At 51.2% G+C, this 18,071-nt stretch overlaps 9 protein-coding genes across 9 annotated transcripts; all 9 read left to right on the forward strand.

Moving 5' to 3' along the window:
- Positions 1-473: 473 nt before the first annotated feature.
- Positions 474-1,484, forward strand: DQ04_01241020 (chaperone DnaJ protein; the record flags this gene model as incomplete). Its single annotated transcript, XM_009310432.1, has 1 exon — positions 474-1,484. The coding sequence occupies one exon, from the start codon at positions 474-476 to the stop codon at positions 1,482-1,484; it is 1,011 nt and encodes a 336-aa protein (XP_009308707.1).
- Positions 1,485-1,859: 375 nt separating this feature from the next.
- Positions 1,860-2,555, forward strand: DQ04_01241030 (small G-protein; the record flags this gene model as incomplete). Its single annotated transcript, XM_009310433.1, has 1 exon — positions 1,860-2,555. One exon carries the CDS (start codon positions 1,860-1,862, stop codon positions 2,553-2,555), a length of 696 nt encoding a protein of 231 aa, XP_009308708.1.
- A 351-nt stretch (positions 2,556-2,906) lies between these two features.
- On the forward strand, positions 2,907-4,754 carry DQ04_01241040 (putative small G-protein; the record flags this gene model as incomplete). Its single annotated transcript, XM_009310434.1, has 1 exon — positions 2,907-4,754. One exon carries the CDS (start codon positions 2,907-2,909, stop codon positions 4,752-4,754), a length of 1,848 nt encoding a protein of 615 aa, XP_009308709.1.
- Positions 4,755-5,054: 300 nt separating this feature from the next.
- DQ04_01241050 (ADP-ribosylation factor 3) lies at positions 5,055-5,654 on the forward strand (the record flags this gene model as incomplete). Its single annotated transcript, XM_009310435.1, has 1 exon — positions 5,055-5,654. The coding sequence occupies one exon, from the start codon at positions 5,055-5,057 to the stop codon at positions 5,652-5,654; it is 600 nt and encodes a 199-aa protein (XP_009308710.1).
- A 722-nt stretch (positions 5,655-6,376) lies between these two features.
- DQ04_01241060 (flagellum transition zone component) lies at positions 6,377-8,614 on the forward strand (the record flags this gene model as incomplete). The annotated part of the gene is made up of 1 exon (XM_009310436.1): positions 6,377-8,614. The coding sequence occupies one exon, from the start codon at positions 6,377-6,379 to the stop codon at positions 8,612-8,614; it is 2,238 nt and encodes a 745-aa protein (XP_009308711.1).
- A 516-nt stretch (positions 8,615-9,130) lies between these two features.
- DQ04_01241070 (glycerol dehydrogenase) lies at positions 9,131-10,282 on the forward strand (the record flags this gene model as incomplete). The annotated part of the gene is made up of 1 exon (XM_009310437.1): positions 9,131-10,282. One exon carries the CDS (start codon positions 9,131-9,133, stop codon positions 10,280-10,282), a length of 1,152 nt encoding a protein of 383 aa, XP_009308712.1.
- An 866-nt stretch (positions 10,283-11,148) lies between these two features.
- Positions 11,149-14,412, forward strand: DQ04_01241080 (hypothetical protein; the record flags this gene model as incomplete). The annotated part of the gene is made up of 1 exon (XM_009310438.1): positions 11,149-14,412. One exon carries the CDS (start codon positions 11,149-11,151, stop codon positions 14,410-14,412), a length of 3,264 nt encoding a protein of 1,087 aa, XP_009308713.1.
- Positions 14,413-14,586: 174 nt separating this feature from the next.
- On the forward strand, positions 14,587-17,199 carry DQ04_01241090 (3-hydroxyacyl-CoA dehydrogenase; the record flags this gene model as incomplete). Its single annotated transcript, XM_009310439.1, has 1 exon — positions 14,587-17,199. One exon carries the CDS (start codon positions 14,587-14,589, stop codon positions 17,197-17,199), a length of 2,613 nt encoding a protein of 870 aa, XP_009308714.1.
- A 418-nt stretch (positions 17,200-17,617) lies between these two features.
- DQ04_01241100 (hypothetical protein) lies at positions 17,618-17,983 on the forward strand (the record flags this gene model as incomplete). Its single annotated transcript, XM_009310440.1, has 1 exon — positions 17,618-17,983. The coding sequence occupies one exon, from the start codon at positions 17,618-17,620 to the stop codon at positions 17,981-17,983; it is 366 nt and encodes a 121-aa protein (XP_009308715.1).
- Between the last annotated feature and the right edge of the window lie 88 nt (positions 17,984-18,071).

The following is an 18,071-nucleotide window of genomic DNA, read 5'->3' on the forward strand; positions in this document are numbered from 1 at the left end:
TTTTTTTTTTTCATTCCCTCTTATTCTTCATTTTCCCCTTCCCCCATTGGAACATGGTAAAAACGACGCACCCCGCTGTATTGAGGGGCGGCGTGATCCAGTGCAACAAACTTGGGCCGCCGATACCTTTGTCGCCCCCTGGTGCAGGTCGCTGGGGGATTTCATATGTAATCCATCTTGAATGTTGGGAAGAGCATTTGTGGGGCCCACGTATGGGTGGTGCCATAAAGACATGCTGGAGAGGGGCACTGAATAGATTTTATTTTTGTTTGTAATGGGGAAGCTCCTGTGTGCGGGTGCACCACTTTTTTTTTGCTTCTAGTGAGGAACACAGCGTAGAGGATGTTTAATAGGGTTTAAAAGGTTGCGGCGTTTAGTTTTTTTTTGTTGTTGTGTTTCGTTCTGTTGTGTTTTTCTGGTTTTGATTTTTTATTTTTTTTTGTTTTTTTAGTATAAGTTTGTAGGGGGTAGCTATGGGAATCGACTATTACAAGGTTCTTGGTGTAGGGCGGAAAGCCACTGCGAACGAGATCAAGAAGGCATATCACCAGTTGGCACTGAAGTATCATCCAGATAAGTGTACGGGAAACCGAGATGAGGCAGAGCGGCGCTTTAAGGAGGTGTCTGAGGCCTATGATGTGCTGAGTGATGAGAGCAAGAGGAAAATATATGATGTGTATGGTGAAGAGGGACTGAAGGGTGGCGTTCCGAGCGGGGGAGGTGATGCTGAGGGTGCGGAGTTTCATAATGCCTTCCCCGGTGGTGCCAGGTACACCTTTTCGCAAGGTGATGCTTTTAATATTTTTCAAACGTTTTTTGGCTCTAATGACCCTTTTGCAGGTGGTGAAGAATTTGGCGGTGGTGGGCCTGGCCTTCACCGCGTGTTTCGTGGCTTTGGCGGCCCTCAAGGGTTCACGACCGGGTTTGGTTCACCAGAGATGTCGCCTGTTCACGAAGCTCCACCCATGGAGTACACGTTTGCCTGCACGCTGGAGGAGATTCACAGTGGATGTACGAAGAAGTTCAACGTGTCACGTGTTCTGCCTGGTGGGACAGAAAAAAAGATGTTCGAGGTTAAGGTACTCCCCGGGTATAAGAAGGGTACGAAGATTCGTTTTGAACGGGAAGGAGGCATTGTGCAAGGCTATCCGCCAAATGTCATGGCAGATTTGGTTTTTGTGCTCGATGAGAAGCCACATTCGCGCTTTGAACGCAGTGGCGCGGACGTCCGTACCACGGTGCATATTAACTTGAAGCAGGCGTTGCTTGGAACCACAGTGAATGTCTTGTGCCTCGATGGAACTACGGCGGCGCTGCCGTTGACGGGCGTAAGTAAAAACGGACGCCAACTTCGGGTGAGTGGGAAGGGCTTCCTGGATCGTAAGTCAGGGCGGAATGGGGACATGTACGTCACAATTGCCGTGGACATGCCTGCGTCACTGAGCGATGAGACGAAGCGCTTGGTGGAGAAGTGCAACTTCTAGAAGGCTCCTCCTTCCCTGTTGATCTTTTGTGCTTTGAGCCGTCTTTTTGTAGTCTCTCTGCGGTAAAATAGAGTAAAAAGTTCGGTGAGGCAGGCACACTTTTGTGTTTTTTCCTTATTATCTATTATTTATTTGAAGACTTCTTTCCTGAAATGTAGATTGCGCTGTGTAATGCTGGAAGGAAGCCAGGGATGCCTGAGTGCTCAAATAAAAAGTGTACGCTTTGCCTTCTTTTCTGCTCATTCCGCTTGACTGTTGTAGCATTCTTCAAGTTTTTTTTTGTAGTTGAGGGCGTTATAGCTGAGCCTTTTCACCAGTCGGCCCTTGACTGGGCGAATTCAGTGCATTTGCAACGCTGTGTGGAAGCGCTAAACAATGCTGGAAAATGCGGAGAACAGCATCAAGGTGATTGTTGTGGGCGATGGAAATGTTGGTAAGACGTCGATGCTGCGACGTTTCGTCAAGGGGGAGTTTTTGAGTCAATACAAGCGGACTATTGGAGCTGAATTCATGGAGAAAAATGTCTTTCTTCGTTACTCCAACACAACCGTGAAACTAATGCTGTGGGACACGGCTGGACAAGAAGTGTTCAACTCTCTCACACAGGCTTATTACCGTGGCGCTGGTGCAGCGATACTGGCATTCAGCACTGTTGATAAGGACAGCTTCATGAACATGGGAAATTGGAAGAAAAATGTAGAAAATGTCTGCGGCCCCATCCCAATGGTGCTGTGTCAGACGAAATTTGACCTCGCGCATGAGGCTGCCATTACAAATGAAGAGGCAGAGCAGCTCGCTATACAACTGCAGCTGCCCTTTTTTCGTGTATCCACGAAGGATGACTTCAATGTGACTCAACTTTTCGAGTACACGGCTGGCATGTGCCTTAGCGAGGAGCGGGCGGAGGGTCAGCGTGCGGTGTCGGAGGCGCCGCCAGCCGGAGCCGCGGATGCGGCTGCATGTGCAGCCCCTGCAGACAATGGTGCGAAACCACCACGTCGGGTGGATCTGGATGAGAAGAAGTTAGGTGACAAGAAAAAGAAAAGGAAAAAGCAATGTCAGCTTCTTTGATGATGCGTTGCACTGATGGCTGTTGCATGCCTCGTGGCAAGAAAAGGGCCGCTCCGTGGTAGTAGGCGGGGTGCACACTCGTTCACGTGAAGGAGAGTACACATCTGAAAAAGGGGAAAAAAGGACTGTGGAAAAAAAAAAGGGAGAGATGTGCGCTTTTTCGCTGCATATGCTAGAGCCAACAAACTTGGGGGTTTACGGCTGTTGGGCCATACAGTGCGCTGCTCTTAGTGTCCTGTCGCAGTTTCACTTTCAAACGCTATTTTTGGGGGTTTTCCTTGCAGCAACACTCTTCTTCGCCATGCTTTACCGCGAAAGCCAACAAAAAGGGTCGTGTCATTTGAAGACAGCATGTCATTCCTCAAGAGGGTGAAGGCTGCCTTTCGTGGAGAGGATGCTGAACCCAGAGTACAGAATAACAGAAGTGGCGACAGCGGTGACATTCGTGGTTTGTTGCAGAGAAGTTCTTCCGCTGGCAGCCCGAGTATCTGGCCTGTTCATCCTGATGTGCAGCGGGAGATACAGGAAGGCACACACCTCAACATGAAGGCTGTTGTGCGGGGAATGCGTCGCACGGGAAAGTCAACGATTGTGTCGCGGCTGTGCGGTTACTCCTTCCCTGCCGACTACGCGCCCTCCCCTGAGATCAGCGCGGGGACCATTTTCTACCGCGATCACACCGGTAGGACAGGGGGCGGCGCCAAGGTGGAGCTCTGGGACGTTGTCGACGAGGGGTTCCGAAGAGCGCCACAGGGAAGCATGACTCTGCCTTCCGTTCTGGCGGACGCACGCTCAATCGATGTGTACCGTAACTGTCATCTGGCCGCATTTGTTATTGATCGAACTCGGAAGGAAACTCTGGAGTATGCAGTGCGTGAAGCGGGACACGTACCTCCAACTACATGCGTTCTTTTCATATTAAACTTTCATGACGCGCCCAAAGAAACTCATGTTGTGCTAGACCGTGATGTTGATGCTGCGTGCAAGGCCCTTCGCCGAACGACGACGCCAATGATTCTGGCAGCATCTGCTGGTCGTTCCCCGCCTGAATATTTTTCAGTTTCGCCGACATGGATGGACATCAGCGCTGCAACGGGCTATGGTATGGAGCTCCTGCGCAATACCTTTGAAATTCCTTATGTGTTTCTCAAGGTGTTATCATTAGAGAGTGAGATACAAACGTATTTTCAGTTTGTTGAACAGCATCAGGCTTGGCTGCTCTGTGAGCGGGCAAACCTTCACTTTTTGGCGAAGGAGGAGCGACGGAGTCTGCAGGCAAACGAGTATCAAGCAGTGAGGGTTGCTGGTGCTCCTCTGCAGCAGGAAACAAACTGCGATGCAGGTGCATCGGAAGGGGGAGCTCATGCCTCCTTGATAGTCGGAGGTGGCAGTCGTGTGATACGACATGTTGGGGGGGAGGAGGAGGAAGAGGAGAGCGAGAACGGTATTGTGAAGGGCTTTTTTGACGGATTTGAAGAGGATGAGGGTGAGGCGGTGGAAAAGGAAAACTTAACGATGGTGGGGGAAAGAGGTGACGGTGGTGGAGGCAGTAGCCGGATCTCCAACACCAGTGCCATGCCAGCATTATCATTATTACCACCACCACCACCACCAGTGCTGCAACATGATGGGACGGGGGTTGCGACTGCTGAAGAAGCTTCTTGCCCGGGAAATGATGAGGCGGAACTACGAGCAGAAAAGTTGGGGTGTGCTCTCCTTGATGGGCTTGATAGTGCTCTAGAAGTTGGAGGGAATGATAACTTGGACGACGCCTTCTTCTTGACGGGTGCATCGGAGGAGCGTTCCACCACAGATGCCGCAGTGGAGGAGTGCTCCACCACAGATGCCGCAGTGGAGGAGTGCTCCACCACAGATGCCGGGGGCGCACGCATGGAGGCCAAGGCACATCCAGGTCTGGAGGTTCCTGTTTGGAATGCTACGCCTGTGGTGTCGGAGACGTCCTTCATTCAGGCTGATGTCAGTGTCCTTTTGCGAGAAATGCAAAGCGCTCTGGATGCGGCTCACGTTGAAGATGGCGTGTCACGTGCTCACCACAGGAAGCATAAAAGTCACAACCGCCACAGTGATAAAAAGGGGGTGAGACGGAGTAAAGGCCACGATGCGACCGAGGGGGAGGGAGGAAAGGAAGAGGATAAAAAATTGCCTGATGATGGGACATTTGAAGTGATAAGGGAGTGAAAAATCCTCTGATATTCTTCTTTCTTTACCACGCGCTGCGTTTTTTTTTTTTGCTTCACTGCCACAGGGAGAGAGAAAGAGAGCATGCGGCGAGAGTAGGAAGGGCAACTTATGTGCATGCTTACAGTGACACTGCTGGTGGTATTTGCTTTTCCCTATACGTCTCGGTTTCTCTGCTTTGCTTTACTGTCATTGTGTGACGTGCACTTCCTTCCTCCTCGTTGAACTCCTGCGGGTATAGCGACAGTAAAAACTAGAAACTGGCCCTACATTTCACGCGACGTGGAGACTGGGCCTCACATGGGCCTTCTGGATCTGCTGCTCAGGATGAAACCCTCATCTCGTAGAATCAGACGGATCCTTATCCTTGGTTTAGACAATGCTGGAAAGACATGCATCCTCAAGAAACTGAGCGATGATGACACCTCCAACACCATGCCGACGCAGGGGTTTAACATCAAGACCCTTACTGCAGGGCGACTGAAGCTTAATGTCTGGGACATTGGGGGGCAGGATTCGATCCGGCACTACTGGCGTCAATACTTTGGTGAGACCGATGTGCTTGTTTTTGTTATTGACACATCTGATATGCAGCGGGTAGAAGAAGCGAAGTCGGAGTTACATCACATATTGGAAGAGGAAAAACTAACTGGAGTACCGCTTTTAGTGTTTGCGAACAAACAAGACATCCTTGGAGCTGTAACGGCTGATGAAATCACCACTATTTTGGGGTTAAATGACGTGAGTAATCGCCATTGGCAGGTTCAGCCGTGCTCTGCCAAGACCGGAGATGGTTTGGACATGGGAGTGACTTGGATAGTAGAGGAGCTGGAGCGGAATGCACCTGGTCGGAAAGGTTCCATGAAAACTCCTTTCTCTTCTCCTGATAAAGTGAAGTAAAATGGAAGGAACAACTACACAAAAAAAAAGACAACGGACCTTTCAGAAGGCACTGCGGTGCTACGTGAGAGGGGCGAGGTCGATTCCTCTGATCATCATGGTATGCGCTTTATGTTTTCTTTTTTCTTGTTGACCTTGCTCTCCGTGTATGTTTGCCATATGCATATCCACGTAGAGTGTTTTTTGTAGGCTGCTTGAGGGTGTGCCTCGCGTGTTTCTGATCGTGGAAATTGCTTTTCCATTTTTCTCTGCATGTGTGGTGGAACCACCGTAGATGGAATCTTCCTCTTTCCGCAACATATTCACGCTGGCAGTGTGTTTCTTTTGTGTTGTTGATCAATGCGGCATACATGGCGGTGCCAATATGCGTTTACCTCACACGCTTTGTGGTATTTCTTCCTCATTTCAACTCTTTCCTACCGACTAAATAACAAAATGAGACAAACTGAAGTGGCTGTAGATGGATGGGGAGGAGAACATCGGGTCAGGAAAACATACAAGTTGAGCCAGGGGATTTGGAGGGTGTATCCGCTGATGTCCATGAGCCCCGCACGGCGCGAATCCCCGTACCGATGGGGCCATATGAAGGCGAAGTAATAGATACGAAGGTCGCGCCGTGTCGCGCGACCCGTCCCATCTTTATAGACAAACGAACTCTCTCGTCCACAGCACCGGACTCCACGACGGGGCCTTTAAGCACGGCACAAGGGGGCACACGGCGCATGGGCGATATTTCACGTGACCCACATTGTCCGTGCAATCGACCAGGCTTCGACCGTGTGGCGCCGAGGCACCGCCGCTCACGTTCTGTGTCTGCGTCGAAGGCAGCACGGGATGTCGGTGCGCCGTACAGGGAGCCGCGCAGCAAGCGACTTCGTGATCAGGTCGTCGATGCCCGGGATGCTTTTTCTGCGGATGAGCGGGTATTTATTCTTACGCGTGATAGAAACGAATGTAAAGCGGAACTTCGCGAGAAAAACGAGCAGATGAAGAAGCTTGAGGTGACGGTCCGTGCTCTTCGTGCACACATGGTACGGAATATGGCAAAGGAAAGAGACTCTGTCCTCGAGGATGAGGGTTCCAGCATGGATCCAGAAATGAAGCGGCTCGTTGATGAAAATATGGAGTTGGAGAGGAGGCTGCGTGAGGCGAACATGCAAATTATGTCGTGGAAGCGTGATGCCCGTGTTGCCCAATTGCAGGAGCTAAAAGCGGAATTGGCAGTATATCGAGCGGAGGTGACGCGCCTCTCGTCTCTGGACCACAGTGCTCGTGAGAAGGACATACGTAGGGCTTGTATGGGGTCCCGACTTCGCGAGGCTCTTGAAGTTGCACAGGATAAGGATAACGTGATCCAGAAGTTGAAAGACGAACTGGCAGAGAATGCCTTGGCGCTGAGGCGTTCCCTCGATGACGCGATGCGAGCCAACAGCACGGTAGAGCAGCTTCAGGAGGAGAATGATGCGCTGTGCAAGGAGCTGTGTGTGCTTCGAAAAACAACACTTCTGCTAACGCAAACACGGGAGGAGTTAGAGTGCACCCGTGGTGACCTCACGGAAGCGAAGGGGAGGCTCCGCGAGTTTGAACGTGTAATGGAGGCTGTGGGTGGCCCAGCCGAAGTACTCGTTGTCATCAATGAGCGCGATGCCTTGCTAGGTGTCTTGAAGGAGCAGAGCATCCGGCATGAAGCCCAGCGACGAGAGTTTGTGCGCCTGCAGAGAGAGGCAAACCAAGACCTGGAGATGCGCCTTCAGGAGGCCCTTCAACAGGAGCGTGCATTGGCAAAGGATAAAGAGGCTCAATTGCAGCGTGCTTCCATATTGTGGAAGGAAAGACATGAACACTTAGCGTTGGAGACAACCGCTGAAAAGAATCGCTTGGAGAAGCAAATAAAAACTCTAAAGGAAAATCAAGAGCAACGACAACAGGAGCTGCGCGTGTTATTAAGCAGCATGCAGCTCCAGCAGGTTGAGGGAGCGAAACAGGAAGCATCGCCGGTGCAAGGCAGGTATAGTCTGCATCCGGAAAATGCACCAGCTTCAACCGTCTCGACGATGTCTCCCACCAGCGTGGCGCCTACCTCATCTCTTTCGGCGTCTTCTAGCACCCCACTCATGGAAAGCTCCAGTGGGGGCAACATTGAGGCGGGGGGAAACCCACTGCTCAAATCTGATCCCTTGCAAGAATGTCCTAGTCGTGATGTTTTGAATCGGGAAGGGACGCTCAGTCACTCTGATAGCACTCGTAGCCGCGTTAAGGATGTTTCTCTGAGCAGTTCAACTGAAATTGCCCACGCTCTCCAGGGGCACACCGCTGCCACTGGTGCCCCTAGTGAAGAGGAGGTTTCCATGGTACTAACGAGAAACAGCACCAACTACTCGGTCACAAAGAATTCCACAGACGACAAGAATCCTATAAGAGACGAAAACAGTAGACAAACTGACGCCGATCTACCTTTGTTTGAACGCACCATTGTACCCCCGACGACACCCCCTCCTAGAGAATGCGCGTTGCCTCCAGCAGCTGCTGTGCCCCTTCCTCCTACGGGAAGTGGGCTGGCATCGGTAGCCAAAGATGGGACTGGCAATGACACTGACTCTGAGAGGTCGCTTCCCGTTCGTGTGCAGGTGCCACCGCCTCCGGCAGCTGCTGTGCCCCTTCCTCCTAGGGGGAATGGGCTGGCATCGGTAGCCAAAGAGGAGTCAGACAGTGACACTGACTCTGAGGGATCACTTCCCGGTCGTGTGCAGGTGCCACCCTCACCTGCACGGTATGACCATGCCGTAGGGATGGAAGGCCGGGATTCTGCTGGAGTTTCCGCATTGAGCGTTTCGACCTTGTCGGGCGGTGGTGCAAACTTGAATGCGCCGCGGAGCCGCTATCAGGAGGATGGCGGATGGGAGATTGATAGTCCCGTGGACGAGGATGAATCCTTTACTGTGCATCACGTTCAGCACTAAAGAAATGATACGCCGATTTCTTTTGAGGATGGGATGCTTATTCTTCTTGAATGTATGCCGTGGAAGGGGAAGGACTTCTGTGTTGTTTGTTAATTACTACGCACAGGGTGCCTGGTGCCTCCCATCGTTCTGGTTGCATGGTTTCATGTTTCAATACACAGCTGGCTTTCGTACTCTTTGTTTGCTTCACACAAAGGGAACAAAGGCCATTGCCTCACGTGCGTGAGGATTTCTGGGGAATCGCTATGGTATCTACTAGGTTTTGCCACCCATTGCTGGTTCCGCCATGACTACAATTATATGAGGAATGGCAAGGGGGTGTCTTTTGTTGAACAGAATTCAACTATTAGATATGACCTTGATCTGGACCCCCCAGGGCTTTTGTCGTTGTTGTCACGGTCGTAAATGAGAGGAATCTCTTTTTGTTTTTGCATTTGAACTCTGCATGGCTTATTGACTATGATTTCTTTTTGTTGCTGTGCTTGTGCCAAGTTATTACATTCATCACTTGAAACAATGCTGCGCTTCTCTGTTCTGCGCCGCTTCACCGCCACGGGCAGGATTCTATCCCAGCAATGCGTCGGCGTCACAACTTCCATCTTCCCTGGTCGGTATGTGCAAGGCCCGGGCGCCATGAACCTGTTGGGTGAGGAGCTTGCACGCTTGGGTAAGAGGGCTCTTGTGCTGCAGCCTCCCTCTGTTTCGATGGGATATGGGCCGAGGCTTCAGAAGGTGCTGGAAGGGAAGGTGGACGCTGTGATGGAGGCTTTTCGGGGGGAAAGCTCTGATGAGGAGATCAATCGCCTCTGCAAGATCGGATCTGTGGACGTGGTTGCTGGCATTGGAGGCGGAAAAACGGTGGACACCGCCAAAGCGGTCGCATACCAACTAAAAGTCCCTGTTGCGGTGATGCCAACGGTGGCGTCTACGGATGCCCCATGCAGCGCTCTTTCCGTCATATACAAGACATCAGGAGAATTTGACCGCTACCTGATCTTGCCACACAACCCTAACGTGGTGCTCGTTGATAGTGACATTGTTTCCAGGGCCCCTGTGCGCCTCCTCGTATCGGGGATGGGCGATGCCCTTGCCACATGGTTTGAGGCGGAGTCGTGCGCTGTGAGTCGCAGGTGCAACTTGACGGGTCGCCTCAGCTCCCACACGGCCCTCGGCCTCGCTCGTCTTTGCTACGACACGCTGCTTCAGTACGGCGTTCTGGCCAAGGAAGCCTGTGCAAAGAAGACAAACTCCCCCGCGTTGGAGCGTGTTATTGAAGCCAACACACTCTTGTCTGGTCTTGGATTTGAAAGTGGCGGGCTTGCTGGGGCGCACGCCATTCACAATGGCCTCACACAGCTCCCAGAGGCGCACAACATGTGGCATGGTGAGAAGGTCACCATTGGCTTACTTGCCTCGCTCACGCTAACCGACAAACCGCCTCAGGTAATTGACGAGGTATACAGCTTCTGTGAGAGCGTTGGGCTGCCAACGACGCTTGCAGACATTGGGTGTAGTAAAATGAGTGACGAGGCCCTCATGAAGGTTGCAGAGACAGCGTGCGCACCGGGGGAGACAATTCACAACGAGGCGGGTATTGTGACACCGGAGGCCGTAATGAAAGCACTGCGAGCGGCCGATGCGATTGGTTGCGCTCGAAAGCGCCAGTAGTACCATTCCGCACCACTTCTTTTGGGTTTGTTTGAGTTTAGGATTGGGTTGTGCAAAATGGAGGAGTATGCATGGACGCAAAAAAAAAAAGACAAGGAACGAAGTAACAAAAATTTGATAGCACTTTTCGTGAAAGCAAAAAAAAAACAAACAAAGATGTTGTGATTTCTCTATTTATTCTTTAAGAACGCATTTTTATATTTTATTTTTCTGGTGGTGGATGAGAGAATGCCCCTGAAAGGAATGGTGGGATCTTACGCCTGGTAGTCAAACTTGCTGATCTTTCACGTTTATTATTGTAAAGATTGCGGCGAAGATTAGGCTTGGAGGGTCCACCTAGCCTATCCCTCTCCGTTTCGTACTGTGTGGGTGGGCCAAAGACGTTTTTTCGGAAGTGCTGTCTAGCTAGTCTTGAATTTATGACCGATAATGGGGATCCACTTCGAACTCCCTTAATGGGCATTCAATTGACCTTAGCGTCTTGCTAGAAGCACAGCTGAGAAAAGCAAAAAAAACTATCTGTTCTCCCATATTTTTTTATTATTTCAATTAGGGAATGTGATGCATGGACTATTCTCTCCGCTTTGCCTCATTCCTCTCTTTTTAGAAATTATTTTCGCGTGGTTGTCTCATGTGGGTGCGATCCTTCTCCTCCTCCTGCGCAGTTGTTTCGAATCAGTCAAAACTATATATATATTTCTGAATTGCGGACGGGCAAAAATCGAAGCTGGCATTCTCGTTGTTACGGACATCGGTTCTGTTAGCGCTTCCTTCTTTTTTCGGATGGCTTTTTCCCTCCCACTTCTCTCTCTCTCTCCCTAACCACTTTATTCCCAACGCCACGGAACCTAGGAAGGAGTGCACGTATGCTGTCGCAACAGGCAGGTAGTGTAGCACCTCCATGCGCACTTGAAGACACCATCGATCCAGCTGCGATGCTCTGTGCATTCCTCATGGCGAAGCGCAGTTGGAGTCGCTCTCGTATAGCCCTTACACTTGGCGTTCCCCCGCTTGTAGTTGAAGAGTGCATCCGCAATGGTGTTTCGTCGGTGGCGCTTCGCTCACAGTTGGCACTTTGGGTATCGGAGGCCCGAGACGACGACACGGTGCCGCCAGACCTCGCGAAGGCAGTTGTTGAAGCGACCGCGTCGGTGTCAGCGTCTGCAAGCGTGACGGAGGCCTTGCAGGACGCTGACCCCTTTTTTGCCCTTGACCCCGTCACGCGTGCACATTTCGCCGATCTGGGCGCCAACGTTGGGCAGAGTTTTATTTCCATCTTAAACGACCCACAGGAGACGACCGAGACCTCTAATTGGGGTGCGTGGTTCGGCAGTGTCGTATCCAGTGCCCTGGATTACAAGGGGTCGGCAAAGTGCACAGAGACCGCCGTCGGTTCCGAGTCGTCGTCCGAGGCGTTGTTGTCAAGCTATAATTTGCAGGATGACTACGCGGCGTACCTGCAGCTTGTCTCCGCTCCGTACAATCAGAACCGCGAGGAGGGGCGGCTGGCTGCAATAGCAGCGGACACAAACACACGGTTGGGTTCATCCACCACTACCACTGCCACTGCCACTACCACTGCCTTATCGCTAGAAAATTTACCGTGGCCAGTCGGCACTCCAAAGGAGTTCTTCGATTCTTCATACGACTCGGCAAGCGAGTTTTGTTTCATGGAGCAGGAATTACAAAAGAACAAGGGAATCTCGGGCGATGAGAGCGATAACGCCATTATTGCAATGGAATCGTTCGGAGAGGATTTTAAGGTCATGGAGTCGCGAATGAAGGAACTGCGCCAGTGGGAGAGTGCTGTGGAGGGTTGCTTGTTGCGGCATGTGCAAAGCCGATCTGATCAGTTCTTTTCGGCTTCCCACGAGTTCGGCGATCGAGCAGCAGAGGCACGTGAAACTCTTGATAATCTTCAACAAACGAGGGATGATGTGGGAGTGTTTGGCAGGAGTTTAGTTCGAGAAATGATGAGGATCGCACGACATTACAGGACTCGCAACAGCCTCAGTTCTTTGTGCGCTTTGATGGAGATGGTGATGGCGGTCTCATCTCAGGTGGCGGCCGTGGAGAATTGGGTGGCGCTTCCTGAGCGTGACATGATGGAGCTGCCGGTTGTTGTTGAGAGCTATTGTTCCCTGCAGGATGCCATCATGGCGGAAAATGTCTCAGAAACCAAAACTAGCAGCGGTGGTGGCATCACTTCGGATGCGTCAGGCCTGCTGACAAGAGTGGTGGCGCTGCGGGATGTGCCGCGGCGCGTGGCACGTGTGAAGGAACGTCTCTGCACAATGATCATGGGGGAAGTAGAGGCCACACTTGTTCCGTCGGTGCGGGGGGCTTTTGAGGATGGCTACGTCGCGTGTGTTTTCCTATCTGCTGTTGGGATGGGAATATGGTCCGTAGCTCTGGAACAGTCTCGCATCCTCCTCATTGACGCTTTGTGGATGAATGTTCGAGAGGCGTTCATTGCTTTCATGATGGGAAATTCTGCACTTAGTGACGAAACAGCCAATGCTCTTCTCTCGACTGCTGTAGTATCGCACTCTTCGCGTGATGAGAAGCTGGCGCTGCTCAGTCACTCTAACGTGTGTAGATTCCCTTTATTCATGCAGCTCGTCGGTTCACTTGTGGACCAGATTCTTGATTTTGTTTGTCAGGCAGCCCAGCGCTGGGGTCTCCTCTTAGTCGAAAGTTCTTCGAGGAAAAAGCTCTGGAATGGCGATGGGACGAACATGGAAGACATGACGAAGAAGTACCTCTCGTCTTTGTGTGCGGCGGCTGAAGGTAACATCGCCTTGCTGCTTGAGGTGCGGAGCCAGCGTGGCAAAGCACCGGCGAATGTTCACGATCTCGAGATGCTCGTTTCTCTAGGTTACTCCTTCATGTCGAATATGGTCAGTGGTTTTCAGGGCGTTTTAGCTATCTGCGGGGACATTGAGGATCCGTGGAAATATGTTTCAGGGAAGCAGCTCAAGGCCGCCGTCACACATCTGGCAAAGGAGCACTTCCGTTGTCACCACATGGAGAGTATTGAAAAACTACGTGTAACTATTGAAAACGAAACATGGCAACATGAAGGCATTGATGTGGTGTTTCAGTCCTGCGTGGATACGCTTTGCCGCAGTGATAGTGCTGTCATCGCGGAGCTCCGAGGGCGTTCGGCGTTTACTGATGTGACGAGTGACATCAGACTTATCTGTTCCTTGCCAAAATCTGCAGAAGCGGTAGCGACATCAATGGTAACCAGAGGCAAGACTACAGACAAGTGTGAGACTCCTACGAGGAAACAATTAATGCTTCCACTGGTGAATGGCCATTCAGAAGGACGTATTGTAAGCGGGTCGTTACTACTACTAATTGAGATGCTGCATGAGAACGACGTCTACTTGGGACGATTCCACTTTCTTGCGTTTGATGTGATGGGAAAGATGTATGACCTTCTCAAGCTTTACGTGTCGCAATGTGCTGCACTTCTTCTTGGTGCAATGGCTGTGGAGAACGGTGTGTTGCAGACTATCACAATACAGCACATGGCTGTTGCTTCACAGAATTTGGCCTTCCTTTACGAAGGGATTCCACTTATGACGAGGCGATGGCTTTTGGTGACTAGTGACGATAAGTTGTCACCGTCCATTTCTGAGGACATGGAGAGAGTTCGTAGGGACTGCGCGACATACCGTTGCGAACTTTTTGAGAAAATTTCCGCACTGGTGAAGGATAAAGTTTATGGTCTCGGGACGGTGACGTCAGAGTGTTGGCGGGATTCTGGAAATGAGTGGGTTATGACGATGCTGAGGGAGACAGCGCGGCTGATGCGGGCGCTGAAGCCGCTCCTGCCGCCCAGAGACTGTCGCGGGATCGTTGTGCCACTCCTCGGCACATTTGCTCGAATGATCCGTGCGGTGACTCTCTCTCTGGGGCAGGACGCGGATCTCCGAACAGTGATGGTGTCGGACGTTCTGCTCTTCAAGGCAAATGTGGAGAGGTTTGGCTTCGATGTTCTTCGATGTGCAGCACTGTATAAATCACCACTGGAGGCGATGACGGATTCGGTAGAACCACACACATCGGAAAAGGATGTTGTGACGTGGTTTTTCGGTGACAATGAGCTATCATCATTCTGAAGCGCAAGCATTCACTCTTTTTCCCCACCTCTGCGGAAATATCAATTGCAGGCTTTTTGGGGTATTTGTATATGCTGCCGTTAATAATGACGATACGAGCGTTTGCTAAGGAATTGTTTCTGTATTGTTTTCTTTTGTATACCATTGAATTTGATGTGAGTTATATAGCGTAAGATGAGGCGCCGCTGCCCCATCCCGCGTTCCCCGGTGTGGTGCATGCTGCCTTATGCAATGCGGCACATTACAGCAGATCCATCCAAAGGGGCGCATGACAGTTCTCCGTCGAGAGAGCCTCGAAGAGAGTTTGACGGATTACTCAGAGAAATTAATGATCTGCGTGCTCGACGTGGACGTGGAGAACGTAAAATCCATGTTTTGGCCTCCAAGTTGCGACGGGAACCAGCAATAACTTTGACGGCAACAGCAACCAAAACAACAAAACCAACAACCAAACCAGAAGCTACGTTACAGGATAATCCACTTTCAACTCCAACTCCCCAAGTAGTGGTCGGGGGTTCTCCACCCGCCTCAGTAGTGATACAAGATCTGCCCACTTTCACTGACATCGCATGCACTTTACAAGAGCTGGAAAGTGCACTCTTTAAGCTCTCAGAAGATGAAACGAAGGAGATAGAGCCTAAAGACTGTGACATCAGCCTCTCAAATACGGAGAATGAAGACATCAACAAGAGCACTGCCACCGCTTCAGATAACGCAAAGGAACCGCAGCATGTGAACTCGGATTCCCAAGAGATGGAACATTCTGCCGGCTGCTTTGCTGATGTTATTGGTGGTCATCGTGCAATGCTCTCATGCTGGTCGGATCCACCGGACCTCAAACTGTCCGATGTTGGCACTAAACTGCATGTTTCATCCACGTCAGACCGGGTTTTTGCTGTGGAGCTTCGAGAGCAGCCAGGCTCCGTGCGCGCCATCGTTGCTGCGGTGTGTCAAGCCTTATCCGAAGTGGAAACTCTGACAGAGTTGACTTCTGGCGTTGTTGTGGTATTCCGTACTCTGCCCAATATGCCGTTCTTCACACCATTGCAGTCTGAGTTGGAATTAACACCATTATCTCGTCTTGAATTAATGACGGAAAAAGAACGATTATTTAGACGCATGCGAGAGATTGCATCTTGTGGTGTTTCTTTCACTGCGGAGCTAACTGGCTCCGCATTCGGTTTCGGCGCAGAGCTTCTCTTAATATGTGATACAGTAGTGCCGTCGATGTCCTCTCTATGCAAGATGCGGGTGGGGTTTCCCTCCCTTTCCCTTGGGGTGTGGCCGGCACCATGTGTACTCCAGCACATGTGCAATGCCATGGGCTCACCGGAGAGAGCTGGTGAGGTCCTTCCACTCCTGCACACGCTGACTTGGGAAGAGGCACAGAAAAAATTTATCGGACCGCTCTTGCGGAGGAAGCAGAATGCCGTCCGCAGTGCGCCGCGTCTGTGGGGTTATGTATGGCTATCCCATATGCAGTGCTGTCGAAAAATGCGCGCATTTCTTGGGTGGGATACGGTGCGACACCTAGAAGATAGACCTGGTGATCCTTTGAAGGTTTTTTGGAATGACTACTGCAAAATTGTGGGTCTCACGGATGATGTCATTGCAATCGCTGATAAAAGCCTTGACCTATATGCGAGTCTCTTGGGAACTCCGGCGTGTGAGAATGTGACGGCGGTGACGATGGCATTCCTCCGTATGGGGCGCCGAGTGCTCAAACCAGCACCACATGAGAAATATGTTGAGTTGCGGCCTGCCGACCTTGGTAACATAAATACTAGTGAGGCTTTTTGGGTATTTCCGGAGGGCTCTTCGCCTGCAACAGTTCAGTTTATTGCGGAACAACGTACTTCTGGGGCTGGTAAGACTAGGAACGCTCTTTTGTTTGGAAAATTAGAAGATATGAAGGACGCAGTGGAGCTGTTGGGTTGTGCTGTGGTCGCTACTAATTTTGACCCGCCGAAGTTGCTTTCATCAGGCGAGGAAAGTATGGTGGAGGTGCAGCTGCTGCATACTCCGTCTGTGAGCACCAGAGAAAAAGAGGAAACGCTCTCCTCCGCATTGGCATACTTGCAGGCGAGTGAGATCCCTTACATTGTGACGAAGGGAGATGCTGGCAATCGTCTCGTCGCGGCTTTGTCTCTGGAGCTTTGCCAGCTGGCCGAAGAGACGGAGGTGAAGCTCGTCGAACTCGTGGCTATGCAAGATTTGGGATTCCGCCTCAGCCCGTTCGAGGTCCTGGATCACTACGGTACGGCTCAGATTGCGGGTGTGGTTCAACGTTATCGACACATGATGGATGCACGAAAGTCCGTGTCCGCGGCGCGGCTTTTGCTGTCGGCCATGCATACTGAGGGTTTTAAGGGCGAGAGGGGCTGCCGCGGGGGATTCTATGAGCGGAGTGGGCACCTCAACTGCGAGGTTACAATGTCTCTGGCAGCGCGAAGGACGATGACACGTGGGGATATTCTTGTGCGACTTGTGGCGGCTCTTGTTAACGAGAGCTGTCGCATGTTGATGGACGGCTGCATTGAAACAGTACAAGATGTTGACCTCCTTTCTATTTGCGTTCTTACGCTGCATCCCTCAACGGGGGGTTTATTCTCTTACGTGGAGAGCTTCATGGGCTTCACGACACTAGTGAAGAGTATGGAGTACATGTCGGGGAGCTTGGGCAGAATGGACCTGCCCTCTCCGCTGTTGTTGTCGATATGGGATGCAGGTGAAACGTTCCGTACGCTTTCCCCAGGGACGCTGCTCAGCGCGAGTAGAGCGTCATAAAGGGGATGGGGGTTTGTGCTTCTGCTGTGTCTCTTCGCGTGCAAAAAAAAAAAAAACGGAGAATTGGAATCAAACAAAAAAACATCTAAATCGATGGCTGATGAGGTGTAAATCACTTATTATTGTAGTGTTGCATAGCATCCTTTTTCTTCTGTTGCGTACTGTTTCGCCGCTAAGAGAGGGAAGGGCACAAAGAGGGGCGGAAGGCCGCCAACAGGGTGAATATAGATCAATGGTATTGCACAAGTGGGCGGTGGTCAGCAAGAGCGCGCCCCCACCACCGGGACTGCGCCCTCTTGCTCGTGTTATTCCTTCACACCCTCGGTTGCGTCCTTCGGACTACAAAATACCGTATGTACTGCGTTCCTTCATAAAGGATCGCCACACAAGTGACATGCAACATCTGGAAAACCGAGGAATGTTTGCGGAGGAAATTTGTATTGAGCGTTCAAGATTTCCGCGCTTCCACAAGACGTTGACAATTCAAACAGACGGCTCACTCAACGAGAGAGAATTTGAGTTTGCTGTTCCACCGCTAATGGTGTTATTTCATGATCGACTTTCGGCCCACCGTCAGCGCCAGTTGGAACTGGCAAAAATAGGGAAGTTGCGCAAGGAACGGAGTTGGGAGACGAAAGTAGTTGGAGAGGAATCCCTCAACCCAGTGTGCAACACTCTCGTGTTTCCTTATTGTGTTCCCAAGACGATGTTGAAGAGACCGAGGCTGACTGATCCACTGAGTGCCAGGTCAGTCGTTCAGGACGGGAGTTCAGTGGATCATTAGTGTGTATGTGTGCTTCTGGAGGAGGAAAATGTTGACTGCCTGCTGTAGCACTTATGCGTGGCGAGAACGACGCTGTTTGTTGCTGCTG

This window comes from Trypanosoma grayi, assembly GCF_000691245.1.
Source record: "Trypanosoma grayi strain ANR4 Tgr_124_V1, whole genome shotgun sequence".
NCBI lineage: Eukaryota > Euglenozoa > Kinetoplastea > Trypanosomatida > Trypanosomatidae > Trypanosoma > Trypanosoma grayi.